General features: G+C 45.3%; 1 protein-coding gene across 9 annotated transcripts in view; it reads left to right on the plus strand.

The window, feature by feature from the left end:
* The window catches only part of LOC132341495 (ubiquitin-associated protein 2-like), a 183,354-nt gene that overhangs the window by 21,724 nt on the left and 137,159 nt on the right, over nucleotides 1–24,471 (plus strand). For 8 of the 9 annotated variants that reach the window (XM_059873084.1, XM_059873076.1, XM_059873081.1 and 5 more), the window contains 2 exons: nucleotides 365–518; nucleotides 2,226–2,303. In XM_059873084.1, coding sequence (XP_059729067.1) covers nucleotides 365–518; nucleotides 2,226–2,303 — 232 coding nt within the window. Of the gene's footprint in view, nucleotides 1–364; nucleotides 519–2,225; nucleotides 2,304–9,012; nucleotides 9,315–24,471 lie in introns of those variants that run through there. The other variant, XM_059873086.1, reaches the window with a different exon arrangement.

Genomic DNA, 24,471 nt, shown 5'->3' on the forward strand with positions numbered 1-24,471 from the left:
GAAAAGAATAGCTCTGTACATGCTCCCTTGCTAGATTTATGGAGGTAGTTGAGAGGGAAACTGTTGCTTGCTTTGCAGATTTTCTGTGTTGTGGTGATATCTAGGCTTCCTTGAACTAGTAAAAGTCCATTATAGCCAGAAATATTTGGGATTCTCACATTTCATAAGAAAATCCAACTTTTAAAACGTGTTTCTTTTTAATTTCTTTCAAAAAATACAACTTATGTTTCCATTTGTATCAGTGTAATATGTATGTATGGTTGGTTTTTTTCCCATGAACTGGAGGGATGTGAAGTAGAAGCATACATTGAGAGCTGTCTCTTCCTTTTTGACTTTTGTATCTAATTCTATTCTGTCCAAATAGACTTCTTGGGAGACTGTAGGGGGAAAGAAGAAAAACCTTGGAAAAGAAGGTTTGGAAAACAAAGAGAACAGAGAGAAACGAGGGGACAGAGAAATGAGCCGTGGATGGGGAAGTTCCAACAGATGGGGAAGAGGAGGCAGCCGTGGCCGAGAGTGTATGTATTTGGGTTCATTTTTAAAGATTCAGATGCTTTTTTTGCAGCTGAAATTGGTTGAGTTAAGAGCAAATGCTTAATGGAGTACAATTTGTCCGAGCTATAGCTCAACACTGAAGGGATTGTCTATGCAACAGGTATGCTCGATCTGTCTGTGACTTGGTTTTGAGATGGTCTGTGTTTATTCAGAGACACTAAATTTAAATTTCTGTCCTTTTTTGATTAATTGATCTTGTACGAATTGCTGTTCTTTTTTAAGTTTTAGAATTGACTCTCTGTAAAACTGCTTGAGAAGCAAGTATGCTGCTATACACTTTTTTTTCTTTTAATGAAAAAATTATCCAGTTTTGATTACATTTCCTTTTATAAGTTGGAGAACCTGAAGGTGTTCTCATCTTTTTATGAAGGGGAATGACAAGACTAGGATCATTATTACTCTCTAGCATATGTTACTCATAAGCCAACCAAATGTGAGTTTCTACAACACAGAAAGTTCTTTGTGGATTGAAATGTTTAAATTTTTTCTACAGCTTATACAGGTGCAAAAATACATGGTACAAAAGCAAACTGATGTTTCCAAGTTAGGTAGCATCACATTAGATCACCATTGGATGCGCATTGCTTTTTTCTATTTAAGTTTTATCAGCAGTATCAAAGCTATATAAATTGCTTGTAAGGGCCATACACACTGATAGATGAGCAGAGAAACACCAATGAAAAAATATGTTTAGCTTTTGACTTTAAAGCAGGAAAAAAATACAATATAAGTAAATTCTTTTAATTATTGTAATATCTTCAAATATTGTGCCAGTGAAGACATTGTGAATCTTTGTAAAATAATGTCAAAGTTAGAAAAAAATGGTAATAAAACTTGCAGCTATGCTTAGAAAAATTGAATTCAGATTCATCAAAATGAAAGTAAAGGGCAAAATTTTTGACAGAGCCAGATGCTGCTTGTTTCTTTTTGGAAACTGGAATTTAAGATTTGTTTCAAGTTGTTACCAAGTCTTGATATCTCCTTCCACTGCAAGCATTATTGGTTTTGTTGCTGCCATTAGGAAAAGTTGTGCAGTACAAAATCTCAACAGTGTTTTAAGTGGTCAGTCTTTTTTTTTTTTTTTTTTCCCTTCCTTCAAAGAGCCAGCCATCTTTTGGAATACTTCCTTAGGAGTTTTCCGTGAAATAGTTAAGGTGCAGTGTGCTTTTCTAATGCCTCACCTTCATCTGGTTGTTATCCTTCTGATTTAAATACAAAGGAGAGTTGTTTTAAGTTTCCCTGGCTGTACAGGTATATGGTATGTGCAGACAAGAGTTGGTGTTCATGGTTGCTCCTTATTCTTTCACTGTTGCCACACAGCCTGTTATTGAGGAAGCATAGTATGAGGCAGCTTTTTTTCCTACCTTGTTAAAGAGGTGAGGCCATAATTAATAGTGTAGGCTGCAAAACACTGCCTTTCTCCCCTCACCCAAAACCCCAACCCAACAGAAATGTCTGCTGAAGGGCATTTTCCTCTTAGATATTTTGCTTCCTAATGGTCTAGTGCAAAGTAAACATAACTTGCTTGTAGCTAGGCTGCAGAAGAACAGGGCTGACTGATATCTGTTAACCAGCCCACTTGAAAATCTTGCCCTTTTTTTGAGGTTTAGGTTAAGCAGATGGCTATACTGTTTCATGTGTGAGTCTCTTAAGCTGTCCTCTCTCCACAGTCAGAGCTGAAGAGAATGGAGTGGACAACAGTCAAGGAGACAGGCCTTCAGACCGTGGGAAACGTAGCCGTGGGAGAGGTGAGATGGTAGTATTGGTGCAGGACTGGCACCAATGATTTCATATCCTGAAATCGAACTCTCCCATTTATTTCTTTAAACACTTCTTTTGAAGCATTTGTTGGTTATCCTTTGATTCCATAAGCATTTCATCTACCTTTAATTTAGGTACATTCATCTCTCTTGTGCCTTGTTATGTCTTGGTCTCAGAACAACTTAAAAGAATTTACACAGATGACTTCTATGGTAATTTCCTGTGTAGCAGGCTTGTGTGCTCTGGCTATGGAGACCTGTTTTTCCAGATTGACTCATGTCAGCCTTTTGAGAGTGGGAGTATGCTGGGCTCTGCAGGATGTGCCTTGGCAGCAGGAGAGCACAAGATTTCATCTGTATGGCTCTCAGGGAAGGATTTGATGTGTACTTCTGTTGGTTTTTTGGGGTAGATCTGGTTGTCAGGCTTGCATTCTGTTTTTGGTAGCCAATAGGAGAAAGTACAAGCCACCTTAGAGGCTTTTTGGTAAGAGAAGGCATTCAGCATAGAGGACTTGATGAAAAGAACTGTGGAAAAAGAATACTGCAGAGTTTTAGGTACAACAATCTTCTCCTGTAGAAGAGATAGGAAATGTGTTGATAATGGATTTGATGTGGAATCAAGGGATGTGTAGTTGGTTTGATTTTTATTGGTTGAAGTGGAAAGAGGGTTGTTTCTTCTAAGAGCAGGAGGAATGAAAATTAATAACTTCGGTACAGTGCTGATTGTGCGAGGAAGTGGGTATTAAATGAATTAAATTGCAAAAGTGCATAGCAGAGCTAATGTATTTAAGTAATGTCTGATTGGTGAAAAATTCTGCCTTCAAAAATCTCTCTTCTTTGGAATAGTCAGTAATGAGGCATTCAAAGACAGGCACATCCAACTTCATTGTCTCCAGATCTGCATCTTGAAGGAATGGAAACATGCAAAGACATGTAGCTTCCAAAGGATTGCAAAAATGACTCAGTTGTACCCGTGAATCAGCAAATACCAAATGGTGTGTGTAGAGAGGTAGCCTTGCAGAGGAGGGTGTGGCATAGTTCACAGCTAGAGATTTTTGGTATGTTAGCACTGTTAATAGATGGAATGTAAGTATTTAAGTTAATTGTTTTATAAAATAATCCTTTATATTCAAATCATAAAGGTAGGAGTTTTTTAAATTGTTGGGTGAAACGTAGAGGTTAATTTTAAATGCAGTCTGTTTTTTGCTTTGTAACCTTATGAACAATACACTGCTTTTGTTGTCAACACTGTAGCTCTCTAGATTAATACCATGTCCTAAGCCAAAACACTGACCTATCTGGCTGAACAAATAGGAACAACTTCAACCAATACCAATTTTCATTCACTGGCTTAGTGTACAAAGTATTACTGTATCTCTCTACCAAGTATTTTAGACTGTGCATTCATGAGTACAAGAAAAGTATCTTAATGAAATGCTTAATGAAATGTTTTCAACTGTCGGGGGGGGGGGGGGGGGGGGGGGGGGGGGAAGGGACACACTCTAAATTAAGGAGTGCTGCTCCATAACCACAACAGCCTTTAATTGACACCCAGTGTGAGGCATAAAGGGTTGAGATAATAGACTTGCCCAGAATCGTTGGGAAGCAATTTTGATGTAAGAATTTGTTGTATTATGTATGGAGCCACTGGGCACAATGTTGCTTGGTCTGTTCACATGGTTGTGGTACCTAACCCTGTATGTGTTTCAGTATATGCACTATGTGCCCATCACAGTGCTCCTTCTTAGAGCAGGGATAGGGATCAGGATTGCTTTTTTGCTGTACTGTGTGATATCAGTTTATGACATTTTAACATCAAGGGCAATGAGGGCCATTAGGGATGTGTCTTAAGTGCTGCTCTCCTGCCATGGCCTTGGGTACTACCTCTGGAAATTCATTAATAATCATACCTAGTCTGTGGGGGAAACAGGGAAGGATGATTTTCCCCAGCTTTTTACCCTTTCTTCCTCCTTCAGTCCTGTTACATCAGCTTTTGAGAATTTTCAATTTCCTTTGGATATTAAGGAAAGCCTCTTCTTGTTGCTAAGTTTGCCAGGTCTCCTCAGTGCAGTCTACACCATGTTCAGAATCAAGAAAGAGCTATCTAGGGAGGTTATTCAGAGATCTGCCATAAGGGTAGATGGATAGTCATGAGTGGCATGGAATGTGGGAGAAAATGAGCCAGTTTTGAGGGAAATTCTCTGCACCAATGGTTTGGAAATTCACCCTTGAACAAATATAGGACCCTGTTAAAGTGACAGAATATTTGCAAGGACAATGCTGTGACCACTCCACAGGGGAGCAACTTGTTGCAGTGTGCTGGGCCCTGGCTACTATTTATTGGATACTGCTCGTCACTAGACAGCACCCTCAGGGGGAGGAGGAGGAAAGCAGAGCAACTGACACTGTGGCCACTCGAACTGCAGTTGAACAAGAGGAACAACCCATGCTGGTAGCAGTCATACCTATACAGAAAAAAAATCCAAGATGGAATAATTTCACTTAGTGGGGGTTAAAGACAAAGCAGGACCCACACAACAGGAGGAAGAGGCAGGGCCAGAGATAATCACCTGATTCCTATCCCTGGATGAGCTGCAAGATATGTGAAAAGATTTCAGCTGCCAGTTGGGTGAGCCCATGGTGACCTGGGTGCTCTGATGCTGGGGTATGGTGGCCCATGATATGAAACTAGATGGTAGCCAAGCAACTGGGATCCCTGTTCTAGGATGTGTGCATTGACCAGAAAATTAGGAAGAAGACACAGAATCATTAGGTTGGAAGAGACCTTCAAGATCATCGAGTCCAACCCAGCCCTAACACCTCAACTAGACCATGGCACCAAGTGTCACATCAAGATTTTTTTTAAACACATCCAGGGATGGTGACTCCACCACCTCCCTGGGCAGACCATTCCAGTACTTTATCACCCTTTCTGTAAAAAATTTCTTCCTAATATCCAATCTATATTTCCCTTGGTGGAGCTTAAGACTGTGTTCTCTTGTTCTGTCAGTTGCTGTCTGGAGAAAGAGGCCAACACCCACGTGACTACAGCCACCTTTCAGGAAGTTGTAGAGTGATAAGGTCACCTCTGAGTCTCCTTTTTTCCAGGCTAAACAACCCCAGCTCCCTCAGTAGTTCCTCATAGGGCTTGCGTTCCAAGCCCCTCACCAGCCTTTTTGCCCTCCTCTGGATGTGCTCAAGCGTCTCAACGTCCTTCCTAAACTGAGGGGCCCAGAACTGGACACAGTATTCAAGGTGCGGCCTCACCAGTGCCAAGTACAGGGGAAGAATGACCTCCCTGCTCCTGCTGGCCACACTATTCCTGATACAGGCCAGGGTGCCGTTGGCCTTCTTGGCCACCAGGGCACACTGCTGGCTCATGTTCAGTCAGTTGTCGACCAGTACCCCCAGGTCCCTTTCTGCCTGGGCACTGTCCAGCCACACCGTCCCCAGCCTATAACGTTGCAGGGGGTTATTGTAGCCAAAATGCAGGACTCAGCACTTGAACTTATTAAATGTCATCTTATTAGACTCTGCCCATCTATCCAAACATTCCAGGTCTTTCTGCAGAGCCCTCCTACCTTCCAACAGATTGACACATGCTCTCAGCTTAGTGTCATCTGCAAATTTACTAATGAAAGACTCAATCCTTTCATCCATGTCATCAATAAAAATATTGAACAGAACTGGTCCCAGCACAGACCCCTGAGGGACACCACTAGTGACTGGCTGCCAGCTGGATGCAGCACTATTCACCAGCACTCTGGGCCTGACCATCCAGCCAGTTCCTAACCCAGCAGAGTGCACATGTCCAAGCCTTTGGCTGCCAGCTTTTCCAGGAGTACACTGTGAGAGACAGTGTCAAAGGCCTTGCTGAACTCTAAATAGACAACATCCACAGCCTTTCCTGCATCCACCAGGTGGGTCATCTGGTCATAAAAGGAGACCAGGTTGGTCAAACATGACCTACCCCTCCTAAACCCATGCTGGCTGGGTCTGATACCCTGGCCATCCTGTAAGTGCTGTGTGATGACACTCAAAATAAACTGCTCCATTACCTTACCAGGTACTGAGGTCAGGCTGACTGGCCTATAATTAACAGGATCCTCCTTCCCACCTTTTCTGTGAGTGGGCATCACATTGGCCAGCTTCCAGTCATCTGGAACCTCACCATTGAGCCAGGACTGTTGGTAAATGATGGAGAGCGGTTTTGCAGGCTCATCTGCCAGCTCCCTCATCATCCTGGGATGGATCCCATCTGGGCCCATAGATTTATAAACATCCAAGCAGCTCAGCAGTTCTTTGACTGCCTCCTCTTGGATAACAAGAGGACCATTCTGTCCCTTGACACCATCTACCAGCCCAGGAGGACAGCTGTCTTGAGGAAAAGCCATCTTCCCACTAAAGACTGAGGCAAAGAAGGCGTTAAGCACTTATGCTTTCTCCTCATCTACAGTTACTAAGTTCCCTCCTGCATCCAATAGAGAACAAAGGTTGGTCTTACCCTTCCTTTTACCATTAATGTATTTGTAAAAACTTTTTAAATTATCCTTTACAAAAGGTGCCAAATTAAGTTCAAACTGACTTTGGCCTCCCTAACTTTTTTCCTATATGCCTGAGCAACCCCCTTAAATACTTTGAGAGAAACCTCACCCTCCTTCCTAAGATGATGCATCTTTTTTTTATTCCTGAGTTCCTTTGAAACCTCATTGCCCATCCAGGCTGGACATTTGCCTCATCAACTCATCTTTTGGCACACAGGGACAGTCTCTTCCTGTGCCCTCAAGATCTCTGTTTTGAAGCATGCCCACCTTTCCTGGATTCCTTTGTTTATAAGGGCTACTTCCCAAGGAACTCTCTGAAAAAGTCTCCTGAATACGCCAAAGTCTGCCCTTCCGGAAGTCCAGTGTAAAAGTCTTATTGATGTTCCTCCTGATTTCACCAAATATCAAGAACTCTATAATTTCATGATCACTCTATGCTCCAAGCAGCCTCCAACCACCACATCTCCCATCAGCCCATCTCTATTTGCAAACAACAGGTCTAACATAGTGCCTCCCTTGGTGGGCTCACTCACCAGCTGAGACAAAAAGTTGTCCTCCACACACCCTAAGAACTTCCTGGACTGCCTCTTTTCTGCTGTATTAAGCTCCCAGCAGATGTCTGGTAGGTTAAAATCACCCACAAGAACAAGGGCTGGTGACCCTGAAGCATTCTCTAGCTGCTTATAGAATAAGTTGTCCACCTCTTCTTCCTGGTTGGGTGGACTATAACAGACTCCCAGTAGGATGTCAGCCTTATTGGCCTTCCCCTTAATTCTTACCCATAGGTATTCAACTTCATCGTCATTAGTTTCAATACCCACAGCATCAAAAGCCTCTCTAATCTAAAGGGCCACCCCTCCACCTCTTCTTCTTATCCTGTCTCTTCTGAAGAGCTTGTAGCCATCCAGTGCAGTGCTCCAGCTATGTGAGTTGTCCCACCACGTTTCTGCGATGGCGACATCATAGCTTTGCTGCTGCACCATGGCCTCCAGCTCTTCTTGTTTGTTACCCATGCTGCATGCATTAGTATACATGTACTTCAGCTGGGCTACTGATTTCACTCCCTAACTCAGGCTTACCGCCCTTGGGCCTGCTTCCAGAGAGCCCAGCTGCATCTCTTTCCCCCTTCAAACCTAGTTCAAAGCCCTCTCAACAAGTTCTGCCAGTTCACAAGCTAAAATCCTTCTATCTTTAACAGAGAGATGGAGCCCATCCAGTTCTAGCTGGCCAGGTGCCAAAAATGTTGCCCCATGATCAAAAAACCCAACATTCCACTGATGACACCAACTCTTGAGCCACTTGTTAGTAACATGGGTTCTCCTATTCCTTTCAGTGATTTTCTCCACCACTAAAGGGACTGAGCAGAACATTACCTGTGTTCCTGCCCTATCAACCACTTGACCCAGTGCCCTGAAGTCCCTTTTTATTGCCCTGACACTCCTCTTTTCAATTTCATCACTGCCAGCCTGGAGTATCAGCAGTGGATATTAATCAGACAGCTGAATCAGCCCAGAGAGTCTCTCAGTAATATCCCATACCTGGGCCCCAAGAAAGCAGCAGACCTCCCTATGGGTTGGGTCCAGTTGACATATAGGGCCCTCTGTTCCCCTCAGAAGGGCGTCACCCAGTACAACTACCCTTTTTTTCTTTCTAATGGTAGAGGTGGCGATTTGTCTGACAGATGAAGCATAATTGGGAGGCTCTCCAGGCAGATTATTTTCTTCTACATCCTCTGGCTGACCCTCTAGATCCAGGGCCTCATACCTAGTCTGAAGTGGCACCTGGGTAGATGATGGGGGTCGGGAGGAATTTTTATTACCTCGCCTAGTAGGGACCTGTCACTGACATGTTTTATGAAAAATCCTTTCCTTAGGATTTTTCCCTCCTGAGAAGCTGAGAGGCCTCAGGAACAAACTGTAAACAATTCTTATCTGCTGCTGTGGAATGCACCAGGGAGAATCTGTGATTGGTCTCATCTGGTTGTTTGTAATTAATGGCCAACCACAGTTCACCTGTCCAGACTGTCTCCGTGGAAGACAAGCCTTTGTTATTGATTCCTTTTCTATTCTTAGCTTAGCCTTCTGATGAAATCCCTTCTTCTATTCTTTTAGTATAGTTTTAATATATTTTCTATCATAAAATAATAAACCTAGCTTTCTGATACATGGAGTCAACTTTCTCGTCTCTTCCCTCATCCTGGGACCCTTGTGGACAATACTACAAATGGTGACCCTGAGTGAAAAAAGAAGCACCACCACAAAAGGTGAACACCGAGGACAGAACTGACAGATGGTGCCTCGAGTGAAGAAATCACCACAATTGGACCCTGAGTGAAGAAGAATTCATCATTTGGCTGGCCACAGAGAGAACCTTTTGAAAAGTCTCCCAGACAAGATGTCCGGAAGTCTTCGTGGCACAGAGCAGCCTGCTGAAGCCCGGAGGACACTGTCACAAGGTACTGTCAACTCTTCCCTTCCTGAAAATGCTTCCCTTCTTGCAAGGCAGATTCGGATGTGGACAAGGGTGCCTACGGAGGCGGAGGTTCCATTCTCTCCCTCGGAGGAGAAACTTATTGGCCTCTGGCAAAAATGGGGTCATGAGGACAGAGTTCCTATGCTAAAGATACATTTCTATGAGTTTTTCAGGTGGGCAAAGCACCATGGCTTTTTCACTGATGTGCTGTATGCCCTTGATTCATACATATGGGAATGCATGGAATTCATTATCCGAGACCTTTTTTACCGGGGACTTGGATTTCCTCGGGTTTATCCGTCATTCAGAACTCTCTTCCCAGTTTTGAAACGGAAAGCGTCTGCATATCAGTGGATTGCGGATTGCCGAGGTATGGCTCCCTTCTCGCTGGAGCTGGCAAGAGAGGAACCTGTGAAAAACCACGGCCTGCAGGTTCCCAGCCCCCCCGAATCGCGGCGGGGGGGCGAAACTTTGCCCGCAGCAGAAGAAAAGTTTTTTTCTGCTCCTTTGGAGCATGCTCCAACGGAGCCGCTTCCCCCCCCCCTCGCTGCTCTCAGGGGGGAGGTAAGTTGGCTCTGCCGCCCGTGCCGGAGCCACAGGCCCCACCCCAGCCCGCCCCGCGGGAGGCGCCAGTCCCCGCGGCCCCTCCCGCGGCCCCGCCACAGGCCGGACCGGACCCGTCGCCTCCAGCGGAGTTTGTCGGCGTTCCCGTGGCAGAAGCACCGCCTCCCGTGTCGGCTCCGCCGGCTTTGCTGTCTGCGCCTGCGCTGCAGCTTCCGGTACCCAGGGAAGACGCAGCTGCTGTCCCCAGCCCGGCGGGGGTCGATCCCGCGCCGCCCGCGCCAGCCCCTCCCGCGTTCGACCCTCCAGCAGAGCCTGTGAGGGCTCCGACCGCGGCGGCCCCGCTTTCGTCTGCCATGCCGGTGGAGGATGCTGAGGTTCAGAACCACCAAGCGGAACCATCATTGGAGCCGCCCGTGGCCCCGCCGCTACTCGCGGCGGCCACCGCGGCGCCTGCGATCAGCCTGGATTCCCCCCCCGAGCTTTTCGGGCTGTCCCGAGGCTGCCCCTGCGGGGGGAGCTGGGGCAGGGCAAGGGGATGCCGGCTTGCCCCTCCGTGGGGGGGTTGTGGCTCGACAGCTGATTGCGGGTTTAGCCCGTCTGCCTGCTTTCAAACTCAGCATTTTTCGCGGGCCGATTCGGGTTTGGTTCGGAGGTTCCCGTTGGGGGTTGGAATGCCTGACTCCCCCCGCGCGCCCCAGCGGCGTTCGGGAGGTGGCTCCTGAGCCTTCTGCTTCTGGTCCCCAGCCTGGTGGGGGTGGTACCAAGGGGCAGAAAGGAGGAACACCTTTTGCATTTGCATTGCAGAGGCAGGAGAAACAGTGGAAAGTGAGCGTCGCTCAATTGCTCTGGGGACAAAGCATCCCCAGATCTGGGGTGATGATCCCTGGGAAAGCTTCTCTTCCCCAGCTGCTGGTCTGCACCGGTTCAGAGGGGATGAAGCGTTCGGTCACTTGTGCTGCCCAGGCATTGACAGCAGAGTGCCGGGTTGTGAGACCACAGAGCCCACTCCGCAGGCCGGGTCTGGGCCGTTTGGCTCGGTTCCCTGGGCCAGGGCCTCCGCCCGGCCAGCGGCTGTTCGGTTTGGGGGCTTTGCTTCCCCCGTCAGGACCTGGGCCACCGTTCTGTAGGCCAGGTCTGGGATCCCTGATCCTTCCACGAGGACCTGGACCACCGTTCTGTAGGCCAGGTCTGGGGTCCCTGTTCCTTCCACGAGGGCCAGGGCCCCCGCAGGGCCTCAGTGACTCCTCTCTGCTGCTGCTCTTTCGGACAAAAAAAAAAAACAAAAAAAAAAAAAGAAAAAAAATTTAAATAAAAAGAGTTGAAAGAGCTAGCAGCTCAAAAAGCATTGAAAAGCCAACATTTTGTAAGCCTATTTCAGGACCAAAAGGGACTTTCAGCGATGTCAAAGAGGAACATCTTCAGTTTGGACTTTTTCCTGAAACTCAGCTGTTTGGACTTGAAGCAATGAACTTTCTTTGCACTGTTTTTGCATTTTCTTATATCTTAAGATTGTTTTGGTGATGTGATGTAATTTGGTGTTTTGCAGGTGAAGAATCTCCCTGATGGTTCCACACCAGCATTTGATTGATGTTTTGATTGGCAACACTAAGCCTCTCAGGTGCTTGTTCTTTCCTCTGCAAGGCCCAGCAGATGAAATTGCAAACACTTTTGTTTCTAATTTATTTAAAATAAAAAGGGTGAGATGTCACTGACATGTTTTATGAAAAATCCTTTCCTTAGGATTTTTCCCTCCTGAGAAGCTGAGAGGCCTCAGGAACAAACTGTAAACAATTCTTATCTGCTGCTGTGGAATGCACCAGGGAGAATCTGTGATTGGTCTCATCTGGTTGTTTGGAATTAACGGCCAACCACAGTTCACCTGTCCAGACTGTCTCCGTGGGAGACAAGCCTTTGTTATTGATTCCTTTTCTATTCTTAGCTTAGCCTTCTGATGAAATCCCTTCTTCTATTCTTTTAGTATAGTTTTAATATATTATCTATCATAAAATAATAAATCAAGCTTTCTGATACATGGAGTCAACTTTCTCGTCTCTTCCCTCATCCTGGGACCCTTGTGGACAATACTACAGGGACCCATTTCCACTCCCCTTCATCTACCAGGTGTCCTCCTATTGCTTGACAGTGGGAGGCAGGGGAGTCTTTTGACTCCTGATGGGTCTCCCTCAAGGATGGAAGGGCACAACTCCACCAATCTATTTCCATTTCACTTTCCCTAATACTTCATAGTCTTTCAACTTCCTCCCTAAGCTCAGGCACCAGTGAAAGGAGATCATTTACCTGTTCACATTGTAGGCAGGTGTTGCTGTAGAGCTCATTAAAGAAAGATGCATGTCGTGGTTTGAGAGGAAATGAAGTTTTTTTTGAGATGGTGTAGTCACGCCAGTCGGTGTTCAGATTTTAATATTAGCACCTGCTTTGTCCACTGAGGGCATAGATATGCCTCTGAGAACATAGGGGGTTAAAAGCTGTGAACTCCCAAGAGAAACTCTTTTTAGGTTCCGGTCTTGAAAGAGAGCAGACCTCCCCCTGCCCGGCTCTGAGCTGGGCGGGGGCGGGGGAGGGGAGCCATGCGGCCGGAGAGAAGTAGGCTAGGCCTGGGCTGAAGAGTGAAGAAGCACTGTGCTGCGAGGCTTTGGGCAGCCATCCCCCATTTCCCTCCCTGGAGGGAGGGAGAGAGAGAGAGAGCGGCCTGTGCCTGTGATAGCGCAGCTGGCGTGAAGAAGAAGGGGGGGGGTGTCCCAGCAGGGCAGCCAGCCGTGGGAGTTCATGAACCAAACCGGCAGAGCCTAGGACTTTTAACCCTTCTTGGGATGATGGAAACCTTGCAAATGCTGATTCCTCCTGGAGTTGGTGAGATTGAGAGAAGTTGAGAAGAATCCTAAGTAAGAAGAGATGATGGAGTGGCCTTTGGCTGGACTTTTCTTAGATAGCTATGACAGAACCCTTGAGTTCCTGTGACACAGAGACTGCATTCTAGGGGGAGGCAATGGCTCAGAGCCAGGAGAGTGCGGTGATGTGAAGGTGTGTGAACAGAGATGACAGGTGAAGAGGGTGGTGGTGGTGCCCTCCGTCTTCGAAGAAGAAGAAGAGGAAGATGATCTCTGTTCAAGAGACCCCTCAGCCCCAAGGGGTGAAATTTGGGGGAGACAGGTGTCCCGAAAGGAGAGGGACTGTGCTCTTTTTTAGAACTAGACAAAGCATCCTTAAAGGGAAAAACCCTAGAAGCAGCTCTAGTCCATGTGCAGTGGTGAGAACACTGGACATAGAAAAAAGACATCACGATAGCAAAATGTTCTCCGGGCAGTGCCACACGTGACACAGAAACACGAAAAGTTTCTACTGTTTCCTGGGTGAAGTCTGTGGTGCAAGAGAGACTCCTCTCTTCTCGAGGAATTGAGAATTGATTATCTAAAGAGTAGTGATGGACTGAGAGCGAGTGATCTAAAAAGTAGTAACAGAATTAGAGAATTTAGTGAGGGGAGGAGGAAATTTAGAAAGTTTTCATCCTGTGTTCTGTGTGTTTTTCCTTGTAGTTTTAAGTTAATAAAGTTTTTTTTCTTTTAATCTTAAGTTAGAGCCTGCTCTGCTCTGTCTCTGATCACATCTCACAGTAGATACCAAGGAAAGAAGTATTCTCATAGAAGCACTGGCATTGCGCCAGGCTCAAACCATGACAATGCAGGACACACTTTTATGGAGCAAAGAAGAAAAAAGATCCTGGTTTATTCACATATTTCTTTATATAGAGTTTTTAAAGAACATCCCCTGTCTATCCCCAACTGGTCAGTAACAAGTTGTTACCCTGTATTGATTGGTCACTCAATTCCCCGGTGTGTATGTGCAGAAAGAGTTGTTTGTAACATATAGTTTTCATTTTTCTACCTAACAGTGTAAAAACAGTTTTTACAGATGGCTAGTGTTTTTCACAGTCCTTTCACAGTTCTTTCTCAGGGCAAGCAGGTTGTTTTCTACAGTCCTAGACTTCTTTCTCAAGGACAACAAGTTGTTTTTCGCTGCTTCAGGACTGTTCTCATGAAGAGCTGTCAGCTTTCTCAGGGCTTCTGTTGGCTCGAGTCAGGATTCAGTTTGTAAGGCCTCTGGCCTGCTGTTTCATCACCACAGGCAGGCTTCTTCTGCAATGCCCCCTGGAACCACTGATAAGCTCAAACACTCTGCACAGGAATGGGTCTGGACAGACGCATCCTTTTTGGAGGGTTCTACTTGGCTACATACACTTTTACTGATTGCAGTTTTTGATCATGTAAAAGCCATTACTAACAAAAAAAAACCCCAAAACTAACCAACCAACAGAAATAACGAACGAAAAACCTCACTAGCAGGAGGAACCTGCAACCCTGCCTGCTTGCCCTGCCTGCGCAAACTGCCGTGCAAACTGCTGTGCCATGCCCTCAGAGACATCCCCCGCTCCTGTTCGCTGTGCTCTGAGGAATCTCAGCCTCTATAGGTGACTCCTGTCAAGAGTGAGGGAGAGGTATTCTCTCAAAAAATTTCTAATAGTGCATTCAAGCAGGTGAAATGCCATGGAGCAAGCTATCTAGTACCTGAGAGAATTAGCTGTGCTGGAGGTACTCTATAGGTATTAAAATAATGAGCAGTCTCCTGTAGATCCAGATGAAGTCTAGCATACACAATGCATACGGCAGAAGTGCCTATGGAGTATGCCATCATCGATACCAACTCACTGGCAGTGATGTCAAGGAAAGAAGGAGGACGAACAGTGCTTCAGATGATTACCCGACTGGCAATAGAAGTGATCAACAAAATAGCAGCCATGTCCCCACCAACCAGCCAGAAGGACACACAAGCTTTCCTAGGCACTATGGGTTTTTGGAGGATGCATATTCCAGATTACAGTCAGATTGTAAACCCTCTTTATCATGTGTGATGGAAGAAAGAGTTTCAGGTGGGGTTGTCTTGGTTTAAAAGACAGGTGTCTGCTAAGGAAGGTGGGAAACTCCCTTGGAATGGAAAATATGACCCCCTTCCCTCCAAATTATTATAACTTTGAAATTATGGGGCTTTGAAGTAAAGATATGGGAAAAGGAATAACAGCTCTTTACTAGAATGTGTATATATATATATATATATATATATATATATATATATATATATATATACACCAAGGCAAACAAACAACAACAACAGCAGCAACAACAAACAAAAAACCCAGAAAGCCAATAACAGCCTTCTCTTGGCTGTCAAGCAATTTCCCCTTTGATGTAGTTCTGGTCGCAGCTGGCAGGGGTGCTGTTGGCTCCTGGCCAGGCAGGGCTGATGCATTGATTCTCCTGTGGCTGCAGAGGGCGCTGTGGCATGAGCTCAGTGGCTTCTTTCCATGTGGTTAAGGGCAGCTCAGATGGCGGGAGTGAGAGAAAAGGGGCTTCCTTTGCAAACTCATGGAGAGCAGCCAGTCTCAGTGTCCCTCTGGGTGGTGAAATGGACTGTAGTAGGAACCTTGGAGCAGTAGGCTAGAGCAGCAGAGGCAAGCACACTTGGGGTGGCAAACAAAGTGTAGCAAAAACCCGAAACAGCAGCAGAAAATAGTGGGGCTGGGCAGTGGCAGCTGGGCTCCTGCAAGCAGCTGCTGCAAACAGCCAGGAGATGCTCCTTCTGGAGAAGGGGAGGGGGTTGGAGTCCCAGGTTTCCCTTGAGGCACCCAAGTAGATGGTGAAGGTCCCTTCCAGTGAGGTTCGGTGTTGAAAAGGCTTAGTTCAATGACCACTCTTGCAAGCAAAGGCTCACCCACAGTAAGGAGAAGCAGTGAAGGACGAAACTCTGCAGTGGCAGCGAATCTTCTGGGCAGCAACAGTCTGGCACCAAAAGCACAAACCATCCCCCCTCCAATCCCGAGAGTGAGCGAGAGCTGAGCCCAGCCCCTGACCCCCAGCCAAGTCTCTTGGTATCTCTGCGCTTCCCAAGAGAAAATCCCCCAGCTACCAAGCTCACTTCCCAGCTAAGAGACTGCAGCCAACTGCACCCCTCCCCCTCATTTTATCTCTTAAATATCATTGTTCTCATCTCTTAGGCAACAAATGGGAGAAAAATTCCCTGAGAGAAATGATTTTTCCTTTTTTTTTTTTTCCCGTCACCTCCAACAGGGGTCCTGAACAAGAACAAGCTTTTGAACAAATTAAACAGGAGATTGTTCATGTAGTAGCCCTTGGGCCAGTCAGGACAAGACAGGACATGAAAAATGTGCTCTACACCACAGCTGAGGAGAATGGTCCTTTCTGGAGCCTCTAGCAAAAAGTACCTAGGGAGACCCAAGGACAACCCTTGGGATTTTGGAGTCAGGGATACAAAGGATCCAAGGTCTTTTACACCCCAACTGAAAAAGAGATACTGGCAGCTTATAAAGGGGTTCAAGCTGCTTCAGAAGTGGTTGGCACTGAAGCACAGCTCCTCCTGACAACCCGACTGCCAGTGCTGGGCTGGATGTTCAAAGGGAAAGTCCCTTCCACACATCATTCCACTGATGTTACGTGGAGTAAATGGGTTGTGTTAATCACACAGCAAGCTCAAAACCCCAGTCACCCAGGGATCTTTGAAGTCATCACAAACTGGCCAGCAGGTGAGAATTTTGGACTAATTTCAGTGGAGGAAGAGGAAAACATGTGTTGAGGAGGCCCCACCATATAGTCAGCTACCAGAAAATGAAAAACAAGACAATCTCTTTCTTGATGATTTCTGCCGTATTGTAGGGATACATCAAACATGGAAAGCTGACTTATGGATTCATACACGGTGAGTCGCAGAAGCTATTGAGGGCCAAAGTAGATCAAGTCATGTTGCAGAGCTGAAAGCCATCAATTTTCGTTGGATATTGCTGAAGGAGAGAAATGGCCAGCGTTCCACCGCCCCACTGACTTGTGGATGGTAGAAAATGCTTTGTGGGGGTGGTTGGACCAATGGAAAAAAGACTAATTGGCAGCGCAGAGGGAAAGCCATCCGGGCTGCTGAATCATGGCAAGACATGACTGCTCAGGTTGAGAAATTGACTGTAAAAGTACATCATGTAGATGTGATGTTCTTCAGTAGTGTGACTCTTGGGTGCATGTGGTAAAATGGTGAGGTAGATCAAGCTACCAAGATTAAAGTGTCTCAGGTGGATCTGGACTGGTGACATAAGGGTGAATTATTTGTGGCTCAATGAGCTCATGATGCATCAGGTCATCAGGAAAGAGATGCAACATACAGATGGGGTCATTATCAAGATGTTGACTTAACTATGGACACTATATCCTAGATTATCCATAACTGTGAAACATGTGTTGTTGTCAAGCAGGCCAAGTGGGTAAAGCCTCTGTGATTTGGGGGACGATGGTCAAAATATAAGTATAGGGAGGCCTGGCAGATTGATTACATCACACTGCCACAAACCTACCAAGACCAGCACTGTGTGCTGACAATGGTGGAAACAAACACTGGATGGCTGGAGACATACTCTGTGCCTTATGTCATTGTCTGGAACACCATCCTGGGCCTTGAAAAGCAAGTCCTGTGGCCACATGGCACCCCAGAAAGAATTGAGTTGGACAATATGACTCATTTCAAAAATAGCCTCATAGATACCTGAACTGGAGAGCACAGAATTGAGTGGATGTGGCCACATGGCACCCCAGAAAGAATTGAGTTGGACAATATGACTCATTTCAAAAATAGCCTCATAGATACCTGAACTGGAGAGCACAGAATTGAGTGGATGTATCATACTCCCTATCATGCACCAGCCTCTGGGAAAATTGAACAGTACAATGGACTGTTAAAAAACACATTTAAAGTAGTGGGGGGGGTGTGGGACCTTCAAACATTGGGATCTACATTTAGCAAAGGCCACATGGTTAGTTAACACTAGAGCTCTACCAGTTGAGCTGGCCCTGCCCAATCAAAACTTCCACGTACCATAGAAGGGGATAAAGTCCCCATGGTGCATATGAGGAATATGTTAGGGGGAAGACAGTTTGGATTAGTCCCGCCTCGAGGAAAGGCAAACCCATCTGTGGGATTGTTTTTGCTCAGGGACCTGGGTGCACTTGGTTGGTAATGCAGAGGAATGGGGAAATGTGATGTGTACCTCAAGGGAATTTGATTTTGGGTGAGAACAGTCTGTGATGTTGAATTGTATAACATCAGTTGCTGAATGATTCTGCCACTGTGCCATAACTACCATGGACAATGAGGATGGACTGCTCCAGATACACCAGTCATGAGCTCCTGATGCAGCAGCCAGCTGACAGCACACCAGCCCTCCTCCCCGGAAGGCATCTAGGACAGATACAACCCACAGTCATGGACTAAATTAACTCAACAGACATCTTGGAGGGTTGGCCATTGACAATGGAAATTATATGTTTGCTTGTGTATATTTTTATATATACATATGTATATATTTGGAAAGTATAAGATCTGGACATGAGCTAGATGGTATAGAACAAGGGGTGGATAATGTCCTGTTTTTTTGGCCAGAAGAGTGAATTTTTCCACAGTAGTTGTGAGGGCATGGGTTCTAGAGCCTGTGGGTGCATCTCACTGCCGGGGGGGGCAGCAGTAAGGAATTCTCACTTCTGGGGAGGAGGGGGATGTTGCTTACCATCAGGAAGAAAAAGGTGGCTTGCAGAGGGTCCCCCCGCCATTTTGTTCGTTTTCTTGGGGTGTTGTGTGGTGCCAGGTCGGTTGGTGAATGTGGGGTTTTTGTATGCTTTTGTTATTAGTATCGTTGCTGTTACTGTTTGTTTTATCTCATTGCTGTTTCCAGTAAATAGTTCTTAACCCATAATCTCTGCCTCTTATATCTCCCACTGGAGGGGAGAGGGAAGTGAGTGTGGTGGTGGTCATGTGGCACCAAATTAGGGGGTGCTGCTCTTAAACCATGACAAAACCTGAGAAATCTGCAGGGAGTTATATAAAGCTGTGTAATTTATTTATCAGTATTTCAGGGATGGCTGACCCTTCTTTGGATATTAGTAGAAATTGTCTTGGGGTGATTTTATGATGATACTTTATTCCCTAATCATCTGCTTTATGCCCAGAAATATCTGCAGTATCTTTAAGATGAACCAGGGGGCGGGGCCAGAGCCTGGGAGCCCCGGGCGTGGGCTCTGTTCAATCTCTCTCCGGTGATCGGTGGCTACACAGATTGTTACTTCATTGCCTTCTGCTGGATTAATTTTCACTAACTTAGGCAAGAAGCTTCTGGGTTTTTTTTACCTTCCCCTGGTATGGAGGCTTTTCACTGGCAAATCCTTTCGGCAATTTTTTTTGGTTTTGTTTTTTTTTTCTCTCTGGCTTGGGGAGCCTGTGGGGTGGCCATGGTCAGTCTGAACCCCAGGAAAGACCAAGCCAGCAAAAGAAGGGACATCAAAATCCACCAGTTTTGCTTGCCGTGAGGAGGGAAACCAACGCTAGAGGATCAACAGATTTCCCATCTGCTCTGCTCCAGGCTGCTATGTGATTTCCTCTTCTGTGGTATTCACATTCTCTGAACAGAGGGAGACATAATTCACTCTCACAGGATTTTTCCTGAAAAAGCACAGAGAGAAGAAGAGAAAACAATTCTTAACTCTATTCTTTACTCCTGTTGTTTTGCACATGTGGAATGTGTTAAGAAGATTGTTTACCTGAAGTAATTTGTCAGTTAGATTCTGCTGAGGATTGTTTTAATTCCTTGGCCAATTAGGTCAAAGCTGTGTCCTAGCTGTCTCAGTCACAAGTTTTTCTTAAGTATATTTTTAATATTCTTTATCTCTTTAGTATGTAATTTAATGTAATATTAGTGTAATATAGTATAGTTTTAATAAAACAATTGTTCAACATTCTGAATCAATGGAGTCAGATACCAATCATTCCCAGACATTGGGGTTGCCGAAAATACTATACTCTTCCCCTTCCCAGAGACAAAAGAGACCAGTTGCCATTTTGTTTTCCAGGCCACACAGTCAGCCTGTGTATTTTTCTTCCCTGAGCATTTGAGTTGTTTTCTTTTTTCTGCCGTGGGTGTGTGGGTGGAGGGTAAGTTTCTGGTAGTTCATATCTAGCATTTATTCAATCCTTTTCTGTGCCTTGTGGGCCCCCCCCCCCCCCCCCCCTTTTTTTGGTTGATAAACAGTTTTGTTTTTTTCACTTTCACCTGCTGGTATCAATTTCATTGGCAGAAGAAAAGAGGGTTATCGAAGCCCTTTCCCTTTTAGAGGAAATGCTCATTCCAGGGTGTTTCCTCCCATAATTTGTCTACAAAACCAAGACAAAATAATAATAAAAATCTTCTGTCATTTCATCTGGTAGTCTTTTCTGTTACACAGAATTAGGTGCTTCAGCTGCAAGTAAATACGTGGCTGGTAATCACTACAGAATGCTTTTTTAGAAATGTTTCATGCAGAGTGTGTATATGTAGGAATCTAGGCATTGGATAAAAAAATAGGGGTCAGCTAATATCTTTGCAATGCCATTGTCTCTGTTTTAAGCTACCTACTGAGGCTGGAGTTATTTTACTGACTGCTTTATAGTGGAAGATTTTCTGGGCCATTGTGTTCTTTACTGTAGAACAATATAATTTTAAGAAATTGTATGCACTGAAAATAGCAGAAATGAGATTGACACTGGTGAAAATATGTTCACTGAGGGGGGAAAACCCTGATACTTAGTATTTCAGCCTCCATGCTATAGGTACTAGCCTTTTTAGGAGACTGCTTGATGGACTCCCTTGGGAGGCAGTCCTGAAGCGTTGTCATCTTATTGCAGGAGTTCCATACTGTTGTCTCCTTATCACAAAAATTTCATACCTTCTTGGTGTTTCTTGTGGGCAGCTCCTCAGAACACTGACTCTTTCTTCCTCACAAAGTAGCCAACTGACTCCAGTTCCCTTCTCAACCAGCCACCCCACTCTTTTATAGCACTCTTCTCATTAGTTACAGCTGTGGCCTGTTAAAGTCAGGCCTATTCCTAATCTTTGATAATTGGCCCAGCTGCAACTCCTTAGGGGTAAGATTACTTTCTACACTATCTTTATTTTCTTATATTCTATCCCCCTACAATTCCCCTTTTTTCTTTTAATTACAGAGTTGCAGCTTTTCTAGAAAGACATATTCAAGTAAATTAACACTATGACACATTCATATATTTCATTTAGAACTGATAGTTATACAAGTGTTCAGACAACATATTACAGTACAAATATATATATATATATTGCTAAGCATTGGTTCAGTTTTGCAGCTTTTCTCAGTTTACAAAGTACTTATCTTCAAAATCTTTTATACTCCTGCTTAACAAACATTAATAGCTGCAATTGATACACTCCACTAATCAATAAACACGTACTAAATAATAGAACTATCCTTTTTCTAGTTCTTACAGTTGCTTTAGTAAATTCTCCCCTTCTTTCACTTTTGTTGCTTTTCCTCATGCAGTTCTCTACCCAGATCACCATGAGATCATGTTGCTTAATGTTTAAGTCTTCTTTCCTGAATCACCACAGGATCACATTGGTTGATACTTAAGTCCTTTTTTTCAAATCACCACGGGGTCATATAGTTTAATATCTAAGTCCTTTTTCCCAAATCACATCAGGGTCTCCAAGTGTTGTCATCTTATTGTAGGGGTTCTATACTGTTGTCTCCTTATCGCAAAACTTTCACACCTTCTTGATGTTTCTTGTGGGCAGCTCCTCAGAACACTGACTCTTTCATCTTCACAAAGTAACCAACTAACTCTAGTTCCCCTCTCAACCAGCCACCCCACTCTTTTATAGCACTCTTCTTCTCATTAGTTACAGCTGTAGCCTGTTAAAGTCAGGCCTATTCCTAATCTTTGAAAATTGGCCCAGCTGCAACTCCTTAGGGGTAAGATTACATTCTACACTATCTTTATTTTCTTATATTCTATCCCCCTACACTGAAGGACAAAGGAATCTGAGAAGGTTGGACATTCTTCAAGAAAGAATTCTTAAAGGTTTAGGAGCATGCTGTCCCATGTGCTAAAAGACAAGCTGCTGGGGAAGACTGCAGGCCTGGCTTAACAGAGAGCTTGGGCTGGAAGCTGGGGGGAAAAAAAGAGTTGATCACTCTTGGAAGAAGGGGCAGGCAACTTGTGAGGACTACAACAATGTCATAATGTTGTACAGGGAGAAAATTAGAAGGGCCAAAGCCTTAATATGGCTGCTGCCATGCAGGACAATAAAAATGTTTCTGTATCAGCAGCAAAAGGAGGGGTAAGGGAATATCGTCACTTAAGTGCAGGGGAAAACAGTGACAGAGGATGAGGAAAAGGCTGAAGTACTCAATGCCTTCTTTGCTTCAGTCTTTTATAACAAGACCAGTTTGTTCTCTGGGTGCCCAGCCCCCTGAGCTGGAAAATGGAGACAAGTAGCAGAATTAAGCCCCCACAATCCAAGGAGAAATGGTCAATGACCTGCTACACCACTTAGACACACACAAGTCCTTGGGGCTGGATGGGCTCCACCCAAGGGTACTGAGGGAGCTGACAGAAGTGCTCACCACACCACTTTCAATCATTTATCACCAGTCATGGGTCACCATCTACAAGAAGGGTTGGAAGTAGGATCTGGGGAACTACAGGCCTGTCAGCCTTATCTCAGTGCCAGAGAAGGTTATAGAACAGATTATACTGAGTGCCATCATGTGGCACCTACAGAACAACCAGGGAATCAGGCCCAGTCAGCATGAGGTTTTGAAGGCAGGTCCTGCTTCACTAACCTGATCTCCCATGACAGGGCCCCCTGCCTAGTGGATGAGGCAAAGGCTGTGGATGTTGTCTACCTGGAGTTTAGTAAAGCCTTTGACACTGTCTCCCACAACATTCTCCTGGAGAAACTGGCTGTTCATGGCTTGGCCAGTTGCACTGTGTCCTGGATTAGGGGTTTCCTCTAGAAAAGCAAATTCAAGTGGCCCCTCCCCCAACTGGTTAGGGGAAAAAGATTTCCTTGGAGGAAAGTGGAAAAAACTGTTTATTTCACAGGCAAAGTATTCACCAGCACACAAAAATGGACAATATTAAACAATAAAACCTCTTGCTGCAACAAAAAAGATGACAAACTCAGAAAAGTCCCCTTCGTGGGCTGTAGCTCAGCTTACTCGGTCTCTTATCAGTCCCTCCGGTGCTGGAAATGCCGCGGCCCAGGCCCGGCCCAGTGGGCCACAGGTGCGAGCTGCCGGTGCTCTTCTGGGTGTTCAGTCCAGAGCAGGTTTAAACAGGTCCAAAGAAAAAGAGAAGGACACAGTCCAGGGAACTTCTCTGCCTCAGCTAGCTAGAAACTAACTAAAAGGAGCGCTCTGTCCTGCTGTCTGTCCGTCCACAGACAACACAGTCCAGAAGCAGAAATGTGGAGGAGTGAGTGCAGTTTCTGATAACAAACTGCGGGCTTCTTCTTCCCCCCTTCACTCTTGGAACCAGTCTTAGAGGTGCAAAACTTGTTTCTGGGCTAAACAGACGAATGGGGATACAAGTAGCATAAAGTCACCCCAGGACACACTGTTAGCTGGGTAGAAAACTGGCTGGATGGCTGAGCTCAGAGAGTGGTGGGGAACAGAGTGAAATCCAGCTACAGGCCATTCACTAGTGCTGTTCCCTAAGGCTCAGTGTTTAGGCCACTCCTGCTTAATATCTTTATCCATGATTGCTTTAGAGGTTCAAGTGCACCCTCAGTAAGTCTGCAGATGACACCAAGTTGGTGTTGATTTGCTGGAGGGTCTAAAGGCTTTACAGAGGGATCACGACAAGTTGGATCAATGGGCTGAGGTCAGTCGTATGAAGTTCAACAAGGCAAAGGGCCAGGTCCTGCACTTGGGTCACAGCAACCCCCTGCAGCACTGCAGGCTTGGGGCAGAGTGGCTGGAAAGCTGCCCAGCAAAAAAGGACCTGGGGGTGCTGGTTAACAGCTGGCTGAACATGAGCCCAGGTGACCCAGAAGGTTAATGGCATCCTGGCCTGTATCAGCAATAGTGTGGCCAGCAGGACCAGGGCAGTGATCATTCCCCTGTACTGGGCACTGGTGAGGCCACAGCTCGAATCCCGTTTTGAATTTTTGGCCTCTCACTACAAGAAAGTGGAAGTGTTCAAAATGCATGTGGATGTGGCACTTGGGGATGTTATGTTGGTGCTGGGTCAACAGTTGGACTTAATCTTGGAGGTCTTTTCCAACCTTAATTATTCTGATTCTATAAATGGTTACTAGAGTACATGCATTATAATATAAAACTGATTTAATGCTTCTAGCTTTATGATAACTAACAAGACAAAATTATTTGAATTGTAATGTATATATAATAATATCAAGATATGATATATTGAATATCATTTCAGTGTTTGTTTTGGTAATATGGAATACCAAGAATATTAATTTTCTATACTTAGCATCCTTATCTCTTTGCAAGGCTTAAACTTCTGTCACCTTAGTGTCTGCTGGGAGGATGGCTGGCTCTGTATTTCCAAAGCAGAGACGAGGACTGTTTGATTATTGGGTAGTCAGAGATAAGTGCAAATCTAAGGTGTTGCCTGCACTTCCAGTCTGCATTCCCTTG

Source organism: Haemorhous mexicanus, chromosome W (genome assembly GCF_027477595.1).
Source record: "Haemorhous mexicanus isolate bHaeMex1 chromosome W, bHaeMex1.pri, whole genome shotgun sequence".
In the NCBI taxonomy this organism is placed as follows: Eukaryota; Metazoa; Chordata; class Aves; order Passeriformes; family Fringillidae; genus Haemorhous; species Haemorhous mexicanus.